General features: G+C 42.1%; 1 protein-coding gene across 3 annotated transcripts; it reads left to right on the forward strand.

Annotated features, from left to right (window-relative positions):
* Window positions 1-689: 689 nt before the first annotated feature.
* Window positions 690-15,725, forward strand: LOC113036946 (TRPM8 channel-associated factor homolog). Of its 3 annotated transcripts, none has more exons than XM_026193574.1 (12): window positions 690-1,678; window positions 1,930-2,758; window positions 3,010-3,226; window positions 3,906-4,197; window positions 6,798-7,099; window positions 7,306-7,480; window positions 7,753-7,847; window positions 8,492-8,705; window positions 10,660-10,896; window positions 12,363-12,580; window positions 12,734-12,847; window positions 14,721-15,725. In XM_026193574.1, the coding sequence occupies exons 2-12, from the start codon at window positions 2,112-2,114 to the stop codon at window positions 14,961-14,963; spliced, it is 2,754 nt and encodes a 917-aa protein (XP_026049359.1). In that variant the 5' UTR covers window positions 690-1,678; window positions 1,930-2,111; the 3' UTR covers window positions 14,964-15,725. The 3 variants fall into 3 exon arrangements, with proteins under 3 accessions (XP_026049359.1, XP_026049360.1, XP_026049358.1); XM_026193575.1 differs by having other exon boundaries at window positions 1,976-2,758; XM_026193573.1 differs by having other exon boundaries at window positions 2,109-2,758.
* Window positions 15,726-17,166: the final 1,441 nt, after the last annotated feature.

A 17,166-nucleotide genomic window follows, 5' to 3' on the forward strand; every position in this document is an offset into this window, starting at 1 on the left:
TGAAAATGTTACAGTCTCCTTCTGTGTGTTATAATTACAGAGTTTGGTTAACCTGATCAGATTTTGAGGTCAGTGACTTATCATTTTCTCTTAAATTGTGATCACTAAGTAATTTGGATAATAAGTACAACGTAGCATAAGATAGGTTACAGGGGGGTGATAGTGTTGTGGACATAGGATAGCAACACAGTGGACTTAGTTTGTGAGGCCTGCAGAGAAAGCTTGTTATGGAACGGCTGTGTGCAGGCAGGGAAAGGACCCAAAGTGCAGATGCTCGGAGACACAATGTAAACTCAAAACAGTTTTAATGCTGAACTCAAAAGGGTAACAAAACTGAGAATACACAATACTTAAATACACAGAGGAAGCAATCAGGGAATGGGTAACAGGAGGGAAACACCGCTGGGGCAAATCAGGCCTAACGAAACAGGAGAAGCAAAACCAGACACATTAACATAAGACAAGGACCTTCAAAACAGGAAACATAACACAGACTGAACATACAGACACAGACTCACAGGCAGGCACTACAACAGAGAGAACAGAGACGTGGGACCAGGACAGACGCTGACTGGACACGGGGATACAGCAGACAGGGGAGACAGCAACTAAGGATTACACAGAGACCTAAACCATAAGAAAGAACTCTAACAAAGAAACCAAAGACTAGAAAAGATAAATAATATAATAAACTCAAAAATCCTGGGTCAACGACCCAGGCATCCTAACAAAGCTGGCAGATAAAACAGAACTACTCATGGCTGAGAAGGGGAAGAAGGCTCCAGAGGCAGTCACGTGTAGCAAAATGGACAATATACAGCATGTCAACTGCTAGAAATGAGCCAACTAACCAGTTGGGCTGGTTTTCATCTGTCCTAAAAAGGGAACAACAGATTAAAATTGCCAATAAAACCTATGTTTATTCTGAAGCCAGGTGTTGAGGCTGAGGAGCCTGCTAAAATGCCCCACACTGTTTTAAGAGGTTAAAAAGCTCTTCACAGTCAGCTCAGACTGCAGACAAGCTTACCCTGATCCTCATTTCCCTAAGGTGTTAGGTTACTGTGAGGCAGGGAAGGAAGGACAGGGTGTGGTGGAAGGGAGTAACCTTGAAAGGGACAAATCCATGACAACCATGACATCATCTATGCATGTTTCTGTGTTGCCTTCTTAAAGAGATGGAGGGAATTTGGCTTGTTTGTCCAGCGTGATGGAACATTTAGGACCATTCACTTCTCAGTGCAGGTTATTTTTTGTCCTGGCAAACAGAATTTACCTGTGTACAGTAGATCTGCCTCATGCTTAGATTTACATGTTGCTCCGAGTCAGGAAATCTTAGTGGTTGAATAGTAGAATATATAGTTTCTTACTTCGACTGTGCCAGTCAGAGTGTGGAGTGTTTGTTGCAGTTTGACACAAACTGAATCTTAAATATGTACAATTTAAGATTCAAAAAGTTACCTTAGTATCAGACTTAGACTCAGTTTACAATACACAAATGCAGCTTTCATTTCTGAAATGTGGTGGTTGCTGCACTGCCTTCAGCGTTGGCATTTGAAAACATCATGTCAATTCTCCCAGCTGGAGCAAGCCCTCACTGAGGAAGTGAGGGCTTCCTCAGTGACACCAGGATATACATGGTGTCACAAACACGCATGTTTGTGGTCAGAATTGCAACATGGTGAGTGTATTGTGTGAGTTTTTTCTGTTGTGTTCGTATCATTCACACTAGTTAACTTCAAGCGACATGATGAGCAGGTTTTGCTTAATCCTCTTTTAGGGTGTGTATTCAGCCACAGTGAAACATCATTCCTATTCTGAGAAAGCTTATCCACTGCTGATATTTTTCTATGAATCTGATGTTTAATTTAGCTCTGGCCATTTGTTTGTCCATGGGTTTGTCATCACAGTAAACCCTCCCCTTATTATTAGGGCACCTGAAGTAGGCACTCCTCCTATTCCTGCTCTCATTTGACAGAACAAGGACAACTACAGGACAACTTCTACATAAGAAGAGTTGAACCTCAGGGGCTAAGATAACTTCTCCTGATATCTTGCTCTCTGCCTTCTTCGGCACCTTCTTCTTTGTCTTCAAATTACAAATCCTACAGGCCATGTCCAACCAGTCCTTCCAAAACCAACATGAAGAGGCCTACGCCTCCCTGATGAGAGGCATGAAGGAGCTGGACCTACAGGGATCCTATGTTCCCACTGACCTGTTGCTGATCGGAGACCATGCTTTTCCTTTAGCAATGAACAGCCGAGGTCAGGTGCTGATGGCTGCCTCTCTGTACGGCAGTGGAAGGATTGTGGTCCTGGGTCATGAGGGCTACTTGACAGCCTTTCCTGCTCTGGTAGAAAATGCTGTGACCTGGCTGAGAGGTGATGGATCTGATAACCTCTCTGTAAGGGTGCACAGAAATGTCAGTGCAGTTGCTAATAACCTTCAAAAATCCAGCTTCCAAGTAGAAGTTGTGGGAGCTTTCAGTGACAACCTGGGAGTTGGTGTTTATGTGACCGATGCCTACAGTGTGGGCTCAGACTCAATGGAGCTGGTGACGTTTCTGAAAGCTGGAGGAGGGGTGCTGATAGCTGGACAAGCGTGGAGTTGGGCTGCAGATCACCCCAAAGAGAACGCACTGCATCAGTTTGATGGGAATAAAGTGTCGGGAGTGGCAGGAATCTACTTTTCTAAGAACTGTGGTGAGGCGGAGAACTTGCCTGTCTACCCTCAGATCCCGTCCTCCTGGATGTCTGTGGTGTGAGTGATTCTATTGGTTCTGCTTTACTGCACATAAACAAAGATTACAATTTTATCAAAAGTAAACAGCTTATCTGTCACTGAAGCAAACAGATTTTTTTTTCTGTTAGTTGTTAAATATATTTTATTCTATATCCATTTACCCATTTCTAGAGTGTAAAAAATTAAAATGCAAACAAAATACATTCCATAGACTGTCTTTCCTTCTTAAAATGTCTTTCCCCTTTTATTCTTCCCTCTTTCAAATGCAGCATAGGTAAGGATTTTGAGGATGACTTAGAGTTCTTACTCCAGGGAATTTCAGAGTTCGAGCTCCCGCAGGGGTCAACTGCTTCTGAGGTTCTAGTCCATGGACCGCTAGCTTTTCCCATCGGTACTACACATGATGGACGGGCATTCCTCGCAGGAGCCTATTATGGACAGGGACGAGTCATTTTGATTTCACATGAAGGATTTCTGGGACTTGAGGTAAAGTTGACACCTTGAACTAGAATTTAAATTAAAGCTTTTTTCATGAACATATAACAGGAATTTGCTCCTATTGTACACGAATGCACTATTTTATAGATAGCATGTTTCAGCTTAGACAGTAAATATGCTTCCTTTCAACATTTATTTCGGTGTACATTACATTTGTCTACATTAGCAGTTCCCTACGGATTACCCTAGTGTTTGGAAGTAAAAAATAAATTTACATTTAAAAAATGTAAATATAGTTACCTTTAAGTAAAACATTTCAAATGCCCTAAAATTCACATATCCTGATAGGGTTAGGAGTTAACAGGAAGTAGTTCTCAAAGAGTTAAATATTTCTGCTAATCTCCCAAACCTTTTATATGTCAGATAATCTGGAGCGATCGTGGCTCAAAGAGTTGGCAGTCTGTCTTGTAACCGGAAGGCTGCCGGTTCGAGCCCCGGCTCGGACAGTCTCGGTCGTTGTGTCCTTGGGCAAGACACTTCACCTACTGGTGATGGCCAGAGGGGCCGATGGTGCAATATGGCAGCCTCGCTTCTGTCTGCTACAACTGTAGCTTGCCTCCACCAGTGTGAATGTGAGAGTAAATGAATAGTGGAATTGTAAACTTGCAAAGATTATTATTATTAAACACATGACTGTATTGTTGCTGCTTTTCTTCCTTTGTTTTAGAGCATGGCTCCAATTTGGAAAAATGCCATTCACTGGTTGGATGAAGGCCGCAGAGGGGTTGTTGGTGTAATGATGGATCCTGCACTCAAAGTTCTCAGTGATTCAGGGCTGAAGTGTGAGAAGACAAACTTCAGGAAAGACCTCAGTGTGTTTGTGTGTACAGCATATATCACTGAGCATTTGGAGGAAATCCAAAACTTTGTGGCAGAGGGAGGAGGCCTGCTGATTGGAGGACATGCCTGGTGGTGGGCTCATTCAAATGCTGGGAAAAATGTGCTAACGGAATTCTCAGGTATGAAAATGCACGACAAGAGTGATATATAAAGTTATAAAGATATATAAAGTTAAGGATCTGGTTGCTCCTGGCCCAGATAATATGACTTATAACTTCTTGGCTTTAATTAGCATTCTTTCGAGTAAGGAGAGTGTATTGCCTCTAGGCTGAGTCTGCCAAGTATGTCAGAAAAGCAGGACCTAACGCAGGACTCGCAGACAGGGAATTTGGTTACAGTGTAAAATAATGCAGTCCAAAGCAGTTCCAATAAATGTGATCTCCTCAGCAATGACTTCCCAGCTTCCAGTGCAGAGAATTCCAGAGCCCCGCCCTGGAGCAAGGCCCGGGAAGGGTGCCTGAAGGCAAGCATCTGGCAGCTAGGCCTTAGTCCATGTAGCCTTGCCAGACAGAGCCCAGAAAAGGGACATCGGCCCATTGTCCTGTAGACTCACAACCAGCAGGAGATGCTGTAGGGGTCGGGTGCAATGTGTGTTGGGCAGTGGCCAGGAGTGGATGCCCTGGTGGATTGATCCCCCACTACCTAAACTAGTGATTGGGGCATGGAATGTCACCTCTCTGGTGGGGAAGGAGCCTGAGTTAGTGCGTGAGGTTGAGATGTACTGGCTAGATATAGTCGGGCTCACCTCAAAGCATGGCTTGGGCTCTGGAAGCAGACCCCTGGAGAAGGGCTGGACTCTGTCTCAGTCTGGAGTTGCCCTTGGTGAGACGCAGTGGGCTGGGGTGGGTATCTGTATCCCCTTGGCTTGCTGCCTGTACGTTGGTGTTTCTCCTGGTGGAAAAGAAGGTTTGTTCCCTGTGCTTTTGGGTCGGGGAATGTCAATGATCGATTTTATAATTATATCACCAGACCTGTGGCCATATGTTCTGGACACTCGGGTGAAAAGAGGAGTCGAGCTGTCAACTGATCACCACCTGGTGGTGAGTTTTCCTGCACTAGAGAAGGTTGCTGAAAGCTTAATCCTGATTTGTCTTTGGCCTTTGATGTGTTGTACCAACTGACCTTTGTCCATCAACTTTGAAACTTCTTCTACAATGGAGGATGGTAAGAATGTTCTAAATTCCTTCAGGGTCTGGCTGATCTTGTTTCGGAGTGCATCTATGGTGAAATGGACCCATCCTATCCTTTTACTCAGGAGCTGTTTCTGTGCTTCCCATAAGATCTTTTCAGGTCCATGTCCTTGAGTGTAGAACGAAGGCACAAACTCCTGGGAACCAGTGTGAGATTCAGTCTGTCTGCGTCTCAGGTTAAAGTGGAGGTCGTTCCTATAGTCCCCTAGTTTCCCCAAATCCCTTACATAGACCAACCTATGTACCAAGTGAACTCACACTACTCACATCTTGTCCTATCTGACTTAAAATGGTTACATGATGTAGTTAGGCAAGGCTTTATAGTGGTTTCACCCTTAACGACTAGTGATGGTAAGGACCCATGCCTTTTTTCACACCTTGGCTCATTTAATGACTCACATAATCAACAGTGGGTCAGCAACCTTTACTTCCACCTCCAAAGCAGAAAACCCCCACTAGAGGTTAAGTACCTGGGACTCTCCAACTGTAGTTTTTAGAACTGAAAATGCATCATGATAAGAGCTAAAACATCTCCACAAACTTAAATAAAATCCAGTTGCCTTTATTTTTTTAAAGCTCTGGATGATAGAAAGCTACACACACATATCGCTGTGCTGTTTCCCAGGAAATCAGACATGAAAATGAGGAATTGAGGAATAAGAGCTCTGTTTTGCACTCGAGGGTTGTCAATACTTACCCCTGAGTGCTGGTCAGGATACAAGACTGAGATTTCCTTCCTTTTAGGACATTTATTGCTGGCTGGTAATCATGTAGGTGTATGTGGGCCAATAAGTCACCAAAGTAACATTACAGTGGTGTCAGTTCAAAATACCACTCACTCTGCTGACATACTTTATCTTTCAAGCTCGGTTCCTCTAATCTCTCTACTAAGAGATTAAGTATTCTGCACAGATTCTTTGGTGCTTCCTGGACTGTACACTTCTTGATAGAGATCTCGGATGTTGGTCTTGGAATCTGCTGGAGTCACTCGCACAGTTTACGGGTGACTGCCCTGAGGAAATGATACTACTACTACTACTACTACTGATACTACTACTACTACTAATTATTATTATTATTGACCCAGCATTGTTTCCAGAAGTCCTGCAAGGCTAAAAAGCTTATTCACGGCCAGAATGGACCATGCATTTTTCCTCTTGAAACTGACAGTTGGAGTCTTCTCTTGTCCAACAAATTATGGACCTAACTGTATGTGGTATACATGAGTCACTAAATGTGAAAAAATATTTTTGGGCTTGTTTTCAAACTCAAAATTTCTGGTAGTGTTTTTATAGTTTGCCTGTATCATTTAAATCATTTTACACTACAAGCCATGATTGCTCATAAAAACATCACAAAGCTCTTTTATTATATACATACAGAGCTCTAATAGCCTACAGTGATGATAAGGTGGCACATCTTGGGCAAAAAAAACCAACCTTCTGCAGTTTAATGAAAAAACCAAAGTCATTACACTTCCAACAGTAAACGAGAGTATTTTAAGTCAGATTTGCTTTAATATCTTCCAGGGAACAAGATCCTGAACCAAATGGGATTGAGCCTGTTGGGAGCAACAATCGGAGGAGGATCATACAAAGCCCCTGTACCCAGCCAGGCTATTAAAGACAGCTACCACTTCCGCCACCTTCTAAACCGCTTCGCTGCCCATGTGACTACAGGTGAAGAACTTAGCCAGCATGAGGAGAGATATCTGAAAAAGCTGGGCAACGACTGCAACGTCTACTTGCAGATGAAAGCCCATGACTCCTCCCACTACAGACAAGTTTTGGCCACACTCACGGATATATTAATAACATCAGGCCTGCCAGAAGTGAGTAGATAACATAATATGATCATCTTAAAAAAAAATTCCAAAAGAATGAAACAGTGCTGTTGACTTCTCACAGCTATAAGTGATCAATGACTGACAGCTGCCCAATCTATGAATGTTTGCTTTTGGTAGTTTTTTTTTTGGCTGCAGATGCTGTGATAATGTGCGAAAGATAATTTTTATAACATTCACTATTCATTTTCAAGGTGAGTGACAGCTGCCCTGTAAAGAGTCCCAAAGACCACCTCCTCCTCGCTGTGGGTACCCAGGTATATAAGGTTTCCTCAGACCCTGACGCTCTCCTGCCCTACCTCATTAAGGACAACCCAATGATGCCTGTTGTCTATAACCACCGGATCAAGGTTGATGTCAATACAGCAGGTCAGATCTCTCCGCTGTGTTATGTGAACTGGTTATAAGTTTACAATTTACAATATGTGTACAGTGGTTATTGTTTTGCTAACACATTTGAATCACATAGCAATGTTAACCATGATGCAGCAATGTTTGTTACTTAATGTTACACAGTTTTAATCTGTGAACCTCACTGTAGACACTGAAAACTGTGAAATACAGTTTTTAAAATACTGATTTTATACCTGCAAATGTCCCTGACTGTGTTGTTTTATTTTTTAAACATAATTGTGTTTCAGATGGGGAAGAGTGGATCAGCACAGGTCTCTACCTCTCTCCTGGTATGAAGACCTACATCGCTATACCACCTCAGATCGTCAACAAGGATTGGAAGGTACAGCATATGAAGTCAATTGATTTTAATTTCAGTGATAATGCTGACCCCATGTAAGTCTCTGTCCTCAGGAGGCATCTAATCGGGATGCCTCCTAAAGGTTGGGGTCCACAATATTTTATTCTCATTATTTATTTTAAATGTGCATTTTCTAGCCTGATGTGATACTTTGAAGATTATAGACCATCATAAGTATAAGCTGAGATTCCAGTCAAGCCCACTAGACTGCCCCCAGCAGTATAATGATATGGCATGCCTCAGCCTTCAATATCAATCCACCTATATCTAATGGGTGGGTGACATCACCCACTGGTTTTAAAGCTTAAAGCCTCAACTTCAGTACTCTGGCTACAATCATGTTGGGGTTTTTTTTTAAATTGCAAATGACCATATTGGGATGAGACAGAGTCAAGTTACCCAATTTAACAAGGTCACGCAGATACAAAAACATAACTGCAGTTATAATTACTTTAAAAATGTAAAAAAAAAATTGGTAGAAAGATCAGATTTGGCAGGGAGATTCCTATCAGGCAATGCGGCAATGGTCCAAAATCTAAGGCTTAAAAAAGAGAGAGACTGCAGTTTCTGGCACCTATTCAGTTAACTAACACATGCTAATAATGCATTTTCCTTTTCTTCTGCAGATTCAGATAGGATGTCAAACTGACTCACTGCATCATAATGACGAGCTGAAGAGACCACCATCTGTCCATGAGCGATTTCCTGTCACTGCACAGATGATACAGGTTTGGAACCTGTGGGGAGGACTCATTTACCTGGTGGCCCCACCCAAAACACAAGTGAAGGGGTTGGAGGTCATAGTGCAGATGGCTGTACCTGCTCCATATTACAAGTCTGGTGAGTCTGTGGTGGATAGAACTGTAATATGTGTTTATCCAAGTGTGTCTCCAAGTAACAGTGAAACAGGGTTTCTTAACTGTTAATCAAAGCTACTAACTGAACAATAATTGTGTACGTCATAATGTATAATGTACTGTATAAAATGAAAAGACTGTGATTTATATCATGAGCATTAATTTCCTGTGGACCATTGTTATCTATGAAACCTCATCATTATAAAGTCGTTATTTGTCTCTGTAGATCTTGATGTGACACAAGTTTGTAATTTATCTAGTATGGGACATTAGCTAACTTTAAGTTAAAGCTAGCTAACCCCTAGTCCTTTTTTATACAGGGAGTGCAGAATTATTAGGCAAGTTGTATTTTTGAGGAATAATTTTATTATTGAACAACAACCATGTTCTCAATGAACCCAAAAAACTCATTAATATCAAAGCTGAATGTTTGTGGAAGTAGTTTTTAGTTTGTTTTTAGTTTTAGCTATTTTAGGGGGATATCTGTGTGTGCAGGTGACTATTACTGTGCACAATTATTAGGCAACTTAACAAAAAACAAATATATACCCATTTCAATTATTTATTTTTACCAGTGAAACCAATATAACATCTCCACATTCACAAATATACATTTCTGACATTCAAAAACAAAACAGAAACAAATCAGCGACCAATATAGCCACCTTTCTTTGCAAGGACACTCAAAAGCCTGCCATCCATGGATTCTGTCAGTGTTTTGATCTGTTCACCATCAACATTGCGTGCAGCAGCAACCACAGCCTCCCAGACACTGTTCAGAGAGGTGTACTGTTTTCCCTCCTTGTAAATCTCACATTTGATGATGGACCACAGGTTCTCAATGGGGTTCAGATCAGGTGAACAAGGTGGCCATGTCATTAGTTTTTCTTCTTTTATACCCTTTCTTGCCAGCCACGCTGTGGAGTACTTGGACGCGTGTGATGGAGCATTGTCCTGCATGAAAATCATGTTTTTCTTGAAGGATGCAGACTTCTTCCTGTACCACTGCTTGAAGAAGGTGTCTTCCAGAAACTGGCAGTAGGACTGGGAGTTGAGCTTGACTCCATCCTCAACCCGAAAAGGCCCCACAAGCTCATCTTTGATGATACCAGCCCAAACCAGTACTCCACCTCCACCTTGCTGGCGTCTGAGTCGGACTGGAGCTCTCTGCCCTTTACCAATCCAGCCACGGGCCCATCCATCTGGCCCATCAAGACTCACTCTCATTTCATCAGTCCATAAAACCTTAGAAAAATCAGTCTCGAGATATTTCTTGGCCCAGTCTTGACGTTTCAGCTTGTGTGTCTTGTTCAGTGGTGGTCGTCTTTCAGCCTTTCTTACCTTGGCCATGTCTCTGAGTATTGCACACCTTGTGCTTTTGGGCACTCCAGTGATGTTGCAGCTCTGAAATATGGCCAAACTGGTGGCAAGTGGCATCTTGGCAGCTGCACGCTTGACTTTTCTCAGTTCATGGGCAGTTATTTTGCGCCTTGGTTTTTCCACACGCTTCTTGCGACCCTGTTGACTATTTTGAATGAAATGCTTGATTGTTCGATGATCACGCTTCAGAAGCTTTGCAATTTTGAGACTGCTGCATCCCTCTGCAAGATATCTCACTATTTTTGACTTTTCTGAGCCTGTCAAGTCCTTCTTTTGACCCATTTTGCCAAAGGAAAGGACGTTGCCTAATAATTATGCACACCTGATATAGGGTGTTGATGTCATTAGACCACACCCCTTCTCATTACAGAGATGCACATCACCTAATATGCTTAATTGGTAGTAGGCTTTCGAGCCTATACAGCTTGGAGTAAGACAACATGCATGAAGAGGATGATGTGGACAAAATACTCATTTGCCTAATAATTCTGCACTCCCTGTATATGTTATAGCCTGAAGCATTTTAGTAGATCCACTCCTCTCTTTGCTCTTTTCAGGTGTGACAACTGCAGCTCAGTGGTTAATGCTGCGCACGGCTCCTTCACCCTGGGCAGAGTTGGAGTTTGAAAACATTATTCTCACCATACCAGCAGATGTTGTTCGGGATCTGGAGCGCCCAGATGAGCTGGCTGCTCTGTGGGATGAAATGATGAGGGCCATTGCAGATCTGGCTGCCAAACCACACAAATTTCCCCGCAAGGAGCGCTTTGTGGCAGATGTGCAGATTTCTCACGGTAAGTGCATTGTGCCTCATGTTGTACAGTACACACATTGCACTTATTTGCTTGTTCTTAGAGACTCCCAAGAACATAAGGCCTGACCAAAAAAAACGCTGGGTGACTGACTGGTTACATGTGGACCAGTCTTTGGACCAGCTGGCACTCCTAACACTCAGGAGTGTTAGCTCCTAACACAGCTAACACTCCTTTGAAGGAATTAATTGTTTTAATTGAGTAATTCATTCTTATTTGCTTGGGATGGAGTCACTGGGAACAGGAAGCCAGACTCAGAAGAAGAAAACAGTAACCAACCAAGAAATCAGTGTGGACTCTCCTGAAAGCTCAAGTTGAATACCTGCCATCCCAAGTCTGCTCCCTCTGCTTCAATCCCTCATGTCAGACATCTTGCAGCCCATTTGGTGTACTTCCTTTCCTTCCAAAGCCAATTACTGCTTCACTCATCAGCTTCTGATAGTGATGGCTTGAATCCACATTTTCTTCTCGGGGACCCGATTGTTGTCCTCTGCAACCCACCTCTACATGAAATACCTAGGTACACCTTGTTCTGCATCGGCTGCTATGTCTATATGTTTGCGATCGGAACCTCACAGAGTGTTGAAAGCCACAACAAATGGGAGAGTAATACGAACTGCCAACACCGTATTTTTTGAATTTGCGAGAGTAGCAGGTTCTATCTATGACAACAAGGCGTTTCTTCCTCAGTTAGTCAATATGGTCTGAGTCTTTAAACCTCCCATTCTATCACTGCCCTGAATGTTTGACTGATTGCTCTGCCAGCACTGGAGTGGATATTACATGGATAGCCTGCAAAAGATAAGCTCCAAGATTTGCTGGGCTTCAATTTCATGTCACCCATGTAGGTGTGAATAGGAGGCAGCTGCTGTCCAGCCTGTAGATGCTCTGCTCCAACAACCCACTTGAAAGCTCAGATGAGCTGTGGTGAAGGTTGCTGGGGAGTTCGGGCATTCTGCCACTATTCACACTTGGTAAATGGACTGGTTCTTATATAGCGCTTTTCTACTCTTTCTGACCACTCAAAGCGCTTTATACAACTAATTCATTCACCCAATCACACCCATTCACACAAGCACTTTTTTCTGAACTCTTAAGTGCTAAGTAGCTACCATTCACACTCTGATGAATGCATCGGAGAGCAACATGGGGTTAGTATCTCGCCCAAGGATATTTGGCATGCAGACAGGAGCAGCCTGGGATCAAACCACCAACCTTCTGGTTAGTAGCTGACCTGCTCTGCCACCTGAGCTACAGTCACCCTTTCAGTGATCAACTATAGAGTAATGATGATTTTGTTTGGTTCTTTGCTCAGATAGATACAATGGCATTCTCTCTCTCTCTTTTTTTTTTTTTTTTTTTTTTTTTTTTTTTTTTTTGTCTATCAATGCTGTAAAATCTGAAAGAATTATCACTATACCACTGTTTATTGCTCTTTTTCTGTTCAGGCTGGATGCATGCAGGTTATCCAATCATGGCACACAAAATGACAGCTCATGAACTGGTCGGCGTCAAAAAAGGTAATCCAATGTGGGGCCCCATCCATGAACTGGGACACAATCAACAGAGAGCTTGCTGGGAGTTCCCACCAAACACCACAGAGTGTACATGCAACCTGTGGTCAGTGTATGTGAATGAAGAGGTGCTGGGCGTCGACAGGGAGAAGGTGGAGTAAATGACAAAGACAAATGGCCAGAAACATCTTATATTGTTACGCTTTTTATGATAACTTCTTTGATGTTATATGATGACAAACCACTTAACTATGTTTTAGAGTACAATATTTTACAATCATCTCATCCCATGTTGTTTAATGCAGACTGAAGGAGCCATGACTTCAGCAAACCGACAAAGTCGAATAAATGACTATGTCGCGGGAGACAGGACACCTGAGAGCTGGAGCATGTGGGTGGCTCTGGAAACATATATGCAGGTGAGAGAATTCTGCTCTGTAGAGAAACTGTCCTTTGTCCACACTGGAGTGACCTGCTTCCATAGGAAAAAAAATGATTGCATATAAAACTGAAAGCAGAGTGTGAAACAAGGAGAGTTCAAGAAATGTTTTCCATTAAGTCACTTTTAAGAAAGTGTGGAGACATAATTATAAACAGTATCTTAACAGTCAGTCCTTTGTCCACACTGGAGTGCACATACAGTGGGGCAAAAAAGTATTTAGTCAGCCACCGATTGTGCAAGTTCCCCCACTTAAAATGATGACAGAGGTCAGTAATTTGCACCAGAGGTACACTTCAACTGTGAGAGACAGAATGTGAAAAAAAAAAAATCCATGAATCCACATGGTAGGATTTGTAAAGAATTTATTTGTAAATCAGGGTGGAAAATAAGTATTTGGTCAATAACAAAAATACAACTCAATACTTTGTAACATAACCTTTGTTGGCAATAACGGAGGTCAAACGTTTACTATAGGTCTTTACCAGGTTTGCACACACAGTAGCTGGTATTTTGGCCCATTCCTCCATGCAGATCTTCTCGAGAGCAGTGATGTTTTGGGGCTGCTGCCGAGCAACACGGACTTTCAACTCCCGCCACAGATTTTGTATGGGGTTGAGGTCTGGAGACTGGCTAGGCCACTCCAGGACTTTCAAATGCTTCTTATGGAGCCACTCCTTTGTTGCCTGGGCGGTGTGTTTTGGATCATTGTCATGTTGGAAGACCCAGCCTCGTTTCATCTTCAAAGTTCTCACTGATGGAAGGAGGTTTTGGTTCAAAATCTCACGATACATGGCCCCATTCATTCTGTCCTTAACACGGATCAGTCGTCCTGTCCCCTTGGCAGAAAAACAGCCCCATAGCATGATGTTTCCACCCCCATGCTTCACAGTAGGTATGGTGTTCTTGGGATGCAACTCAGTATTCTTCTTCCTCCAAACACGACGAGTTGAGTTTATACCAAAAAGTTCTACTTTGGTTTCATCTGACCACATGACATTCTCCCAATCCTCTGCTGTATCATCCATGTGCTCTCTGGCAAACTTCAGACGGGCCTGGACATGCACTGGCTTCAGCAGCGGAACACGTCTGGCACTGCGGGATTTGATTCCCTGCCGTTGTAGTGTGTTACTGATGGTGACCTTTGTTACTTTGGTCCCAGCTCTCTGCAGGTCATTCACCAGGTCCCCCCGTGTGGTTCTGGGATCTTTGCTCACTGTTCTCATGATCATTTTGACCCCACGGGATGAGATCTTGCGTGGAGCCCCAGATCGAGGGAGATTATCAGTGGTCTTGTATGTCTTCCATTTTCTGATGATTGCTCCCACAGTTGATTTTTTCACACCAAGCTGCTTGCCTATTGTAGATTCACTCTTCCCAGTCTGGTGCAGGTCTACAATACTTTTCCTGGTGTCCTTCGAAAGCTCTTTGGTCTTGGCCATGGCGGAGTTTGGAGTCTGACTGTTTGAGGCTGTGGACAGGTGTCTTTTATACAGATGATGAGTTCAAACAGGTGCCATTCATACAGGTAACGAGTGGGGGACAGAAAAGCTTCTTACAGAAGACGTTACAGGTCTGTGAGAGCCAGAGATTTTCCTTGTTTGAGGTGACCAAATACTTATTTTCCACCCTGATTTACGAATAAATTCTTTACAAATCCTACCATGTGAATTCATGGTTTTTTTTTTTTCACATTCTGTCTCTCACAGTTGAAGTGTACCTCTGGTGCAAATTACTGACCTCTGTCATCATTTTAAGTGGGGGAACTTGCACAATCGGTGGCTGACTAAATACTTTTTTGCCCCACTGTAACACGATTACCAGCATTATGATTTTTGTCTCCTCATCTGCAGCTCCAGGAAAGGTTTGGCTGGGATGCCTTTAAGAAGGTGTTTGCTGCGTATCACCACATAAAGGACTTCCCCAAGGACAACAAAGGAAAGATGAACCTGTATGCTGAGACTTTCTCCCAGACTGTGGGGATGGACCTGACTGGCTTCTTTAAGGCCTGGGGCTGGCCAATAGAAACAGCCACTGAGGAGAAGCTGTCCCAGCTGCCTCCCTGGAACAATCACCCCATGACCCAGTATCAATAAACCTCAGACCACTGAAGGGTGGTTTTAACCAATATCTTAGCTTGAAGTGAATGATGGGCAACACAGTGAATTGATTTGGTGTCTGGTGTTTTGTTTTAACAACATTTAGAGTATCTGAATAGAAAAAAAGAAATGATGTACTGAGGTTGCAGGGTTTGAATTCAGTATTGCAACTGGTTTGTGATTCTCATGTTCCCGAGGGGAAGTACATTAGGCTTCCACTTACTGCCAGGTAGACTAGACTTTTGATGGTATAAGGAGTGGCATCTTTGCTTTTATTTCATAGTTGATGTGAAGATACAAGCAGGAAATATGGCTTGTTATACATGTTCTGGGCTGAAATCATACCAAGGCATTGCACTACTATAGCATACATTTCAATCATTTGTTCTCTATAAAGAAATACAATGCATTATGCATTATGTTTCTGTTTTGCTCTTGGTTTCTGTTTGCCAACCTGTTTCGGTTTCTTTTACTTGCACTGCAACCCTTTCCTTATGTAAAATGAATTTTTATAAAGAAATTAATATTCAAAAGAATACAAGGGACTTTCTACAGGTTTATACTGTAAGAGTGTGGATGTGGAAGATGTGTATTTTCTTTGTGTGAGTAAGTAAACTGCATCTTTCATTTGATCTGCTGTTGCACATTTGAATTATGCTGGTTCATAATACAGAGGTCAGACTTTATTTAAGCAAACCTTTGTCTTTACTTTCACACTGATATTTGTTTGCTCACAACTGAAACACCAATAAACGTGAATTATACCTCTCAGACGCTTCCTTTTTCATTCAGCTCTGAAAAGAAACTTTAGAGCTCACGTTTTTTTCTGTGCTGTAGAAGATTATCTGTTGAAGACAAATGCAGTTATCAATAGGTGTGTGTGAGTGGGTGGGAAGATCAGTAGAACAGATGCATGTGAGAGTCGGGTGACAGGTCAAGAAAGAAAGGCTGAGGACATCTACAGGTGATATGGAGAGCTGCATGAAGGGGAAACTGAATGTGGCAAAAGGAAGCGACCAATAGAAAGAATGGATAGAGTAAACACAATATAACTGGGAGTCAGGTGTGTCAGGTGACAAGAGACATATGGATGGTGTGTTACTGTGAGTCAATTGAAAAATGGCAGAGAGTTGGGGTAGTAGTGTAGCCTTGAGAAAACATGCCATGGCAACCATGACATCACATATGTTGTCCTTGTTTCCCCATGAAGGATACACACACATGTATAATCCTTGTTTAAATGGGATTGATATTCTCACTCGCAGATATCCCTACATCTGTTTTCTCTTCTGTAGCTCCTTTGGCTGGGATGCTGAAAAAAAAGCGTTCACTGCTTGCCACCACATAAACAACTTCCCCGTGACAACACAGGAAAGATGAACCTGTTTGCTGAGACTTTCTGGCTGGGCCATAAAAAACGGCTACTATAGCTCTCCTTCCTGGACTGATCACCCCTCTCTGGCTCAGTATGACTGAAGCTTAGAACACTACAGACTGAAAAACAAAGATTATAAGTTTAAGTGATTTTTTTGTTGTGTAGTTAATCAATATTGTTCTTTATATAAAATGCATTGTAATATTGGAATGAAACCATTCAGCTGTTAAATCCGATAACTTCTTTTATAAACAAAAGAATGTGATCATGTTAGTTGGGAAATGTTGACTGTTACATTTTCTAGAGGGTTCACCAAAGTCACCAAATTCTGTTAGTCAGAGTTTGTGAGACTGTTTTAACACACTACTATTGGCATACCTATTTGTTAGGGGTGCAACGATACACAAAATTCACGGTTCGGTTCGGTTCGATACTTTGGTGTCACGGTTCGATATTTTTTCGATACAAAAAAAATGTTCATGCCTTTTTAATTTGTCATTTATTAAAATTATAAATATATATATTTTAACTCAAAAGTACAGTTTTTAAATTTAATGTTGCTGAAACAACAAAGTAATAAAATAAAAAATATATATCTGCAGGGCTCGCGAAATTTCTAAATCCCTGGTAGCCCTTCGGGCAGGGACTCTTCAGTTTTTGGTAGCCCAAAATAAATTTAAGTAGCCCAAATAAAAAAGAGAGCAATTTTTTTTGATTGATGTTTTGTTTCCTGTTTTGTTTCCTTTACAATATTATTCATTAAAGTATAATATTGTAAAGGAAACAAAACATTAATCAAAAAATTGTTGAAAAACAAATTACAAC

The sequence above is a fragment of the Astatotilapia calliptera genome, chromosome 14 (assembly GCF_900246225.1).
Source record: "Astatotilapia calliptera chromosome 14, fAstCal1.2, whole genome shotgun sequence".
NCBI lineage: Eukaryota > Metazoa > Chordata > Actinopteri > Cichliformes > Cichlidae > Astatotilapia > Astatotilapia calliptera.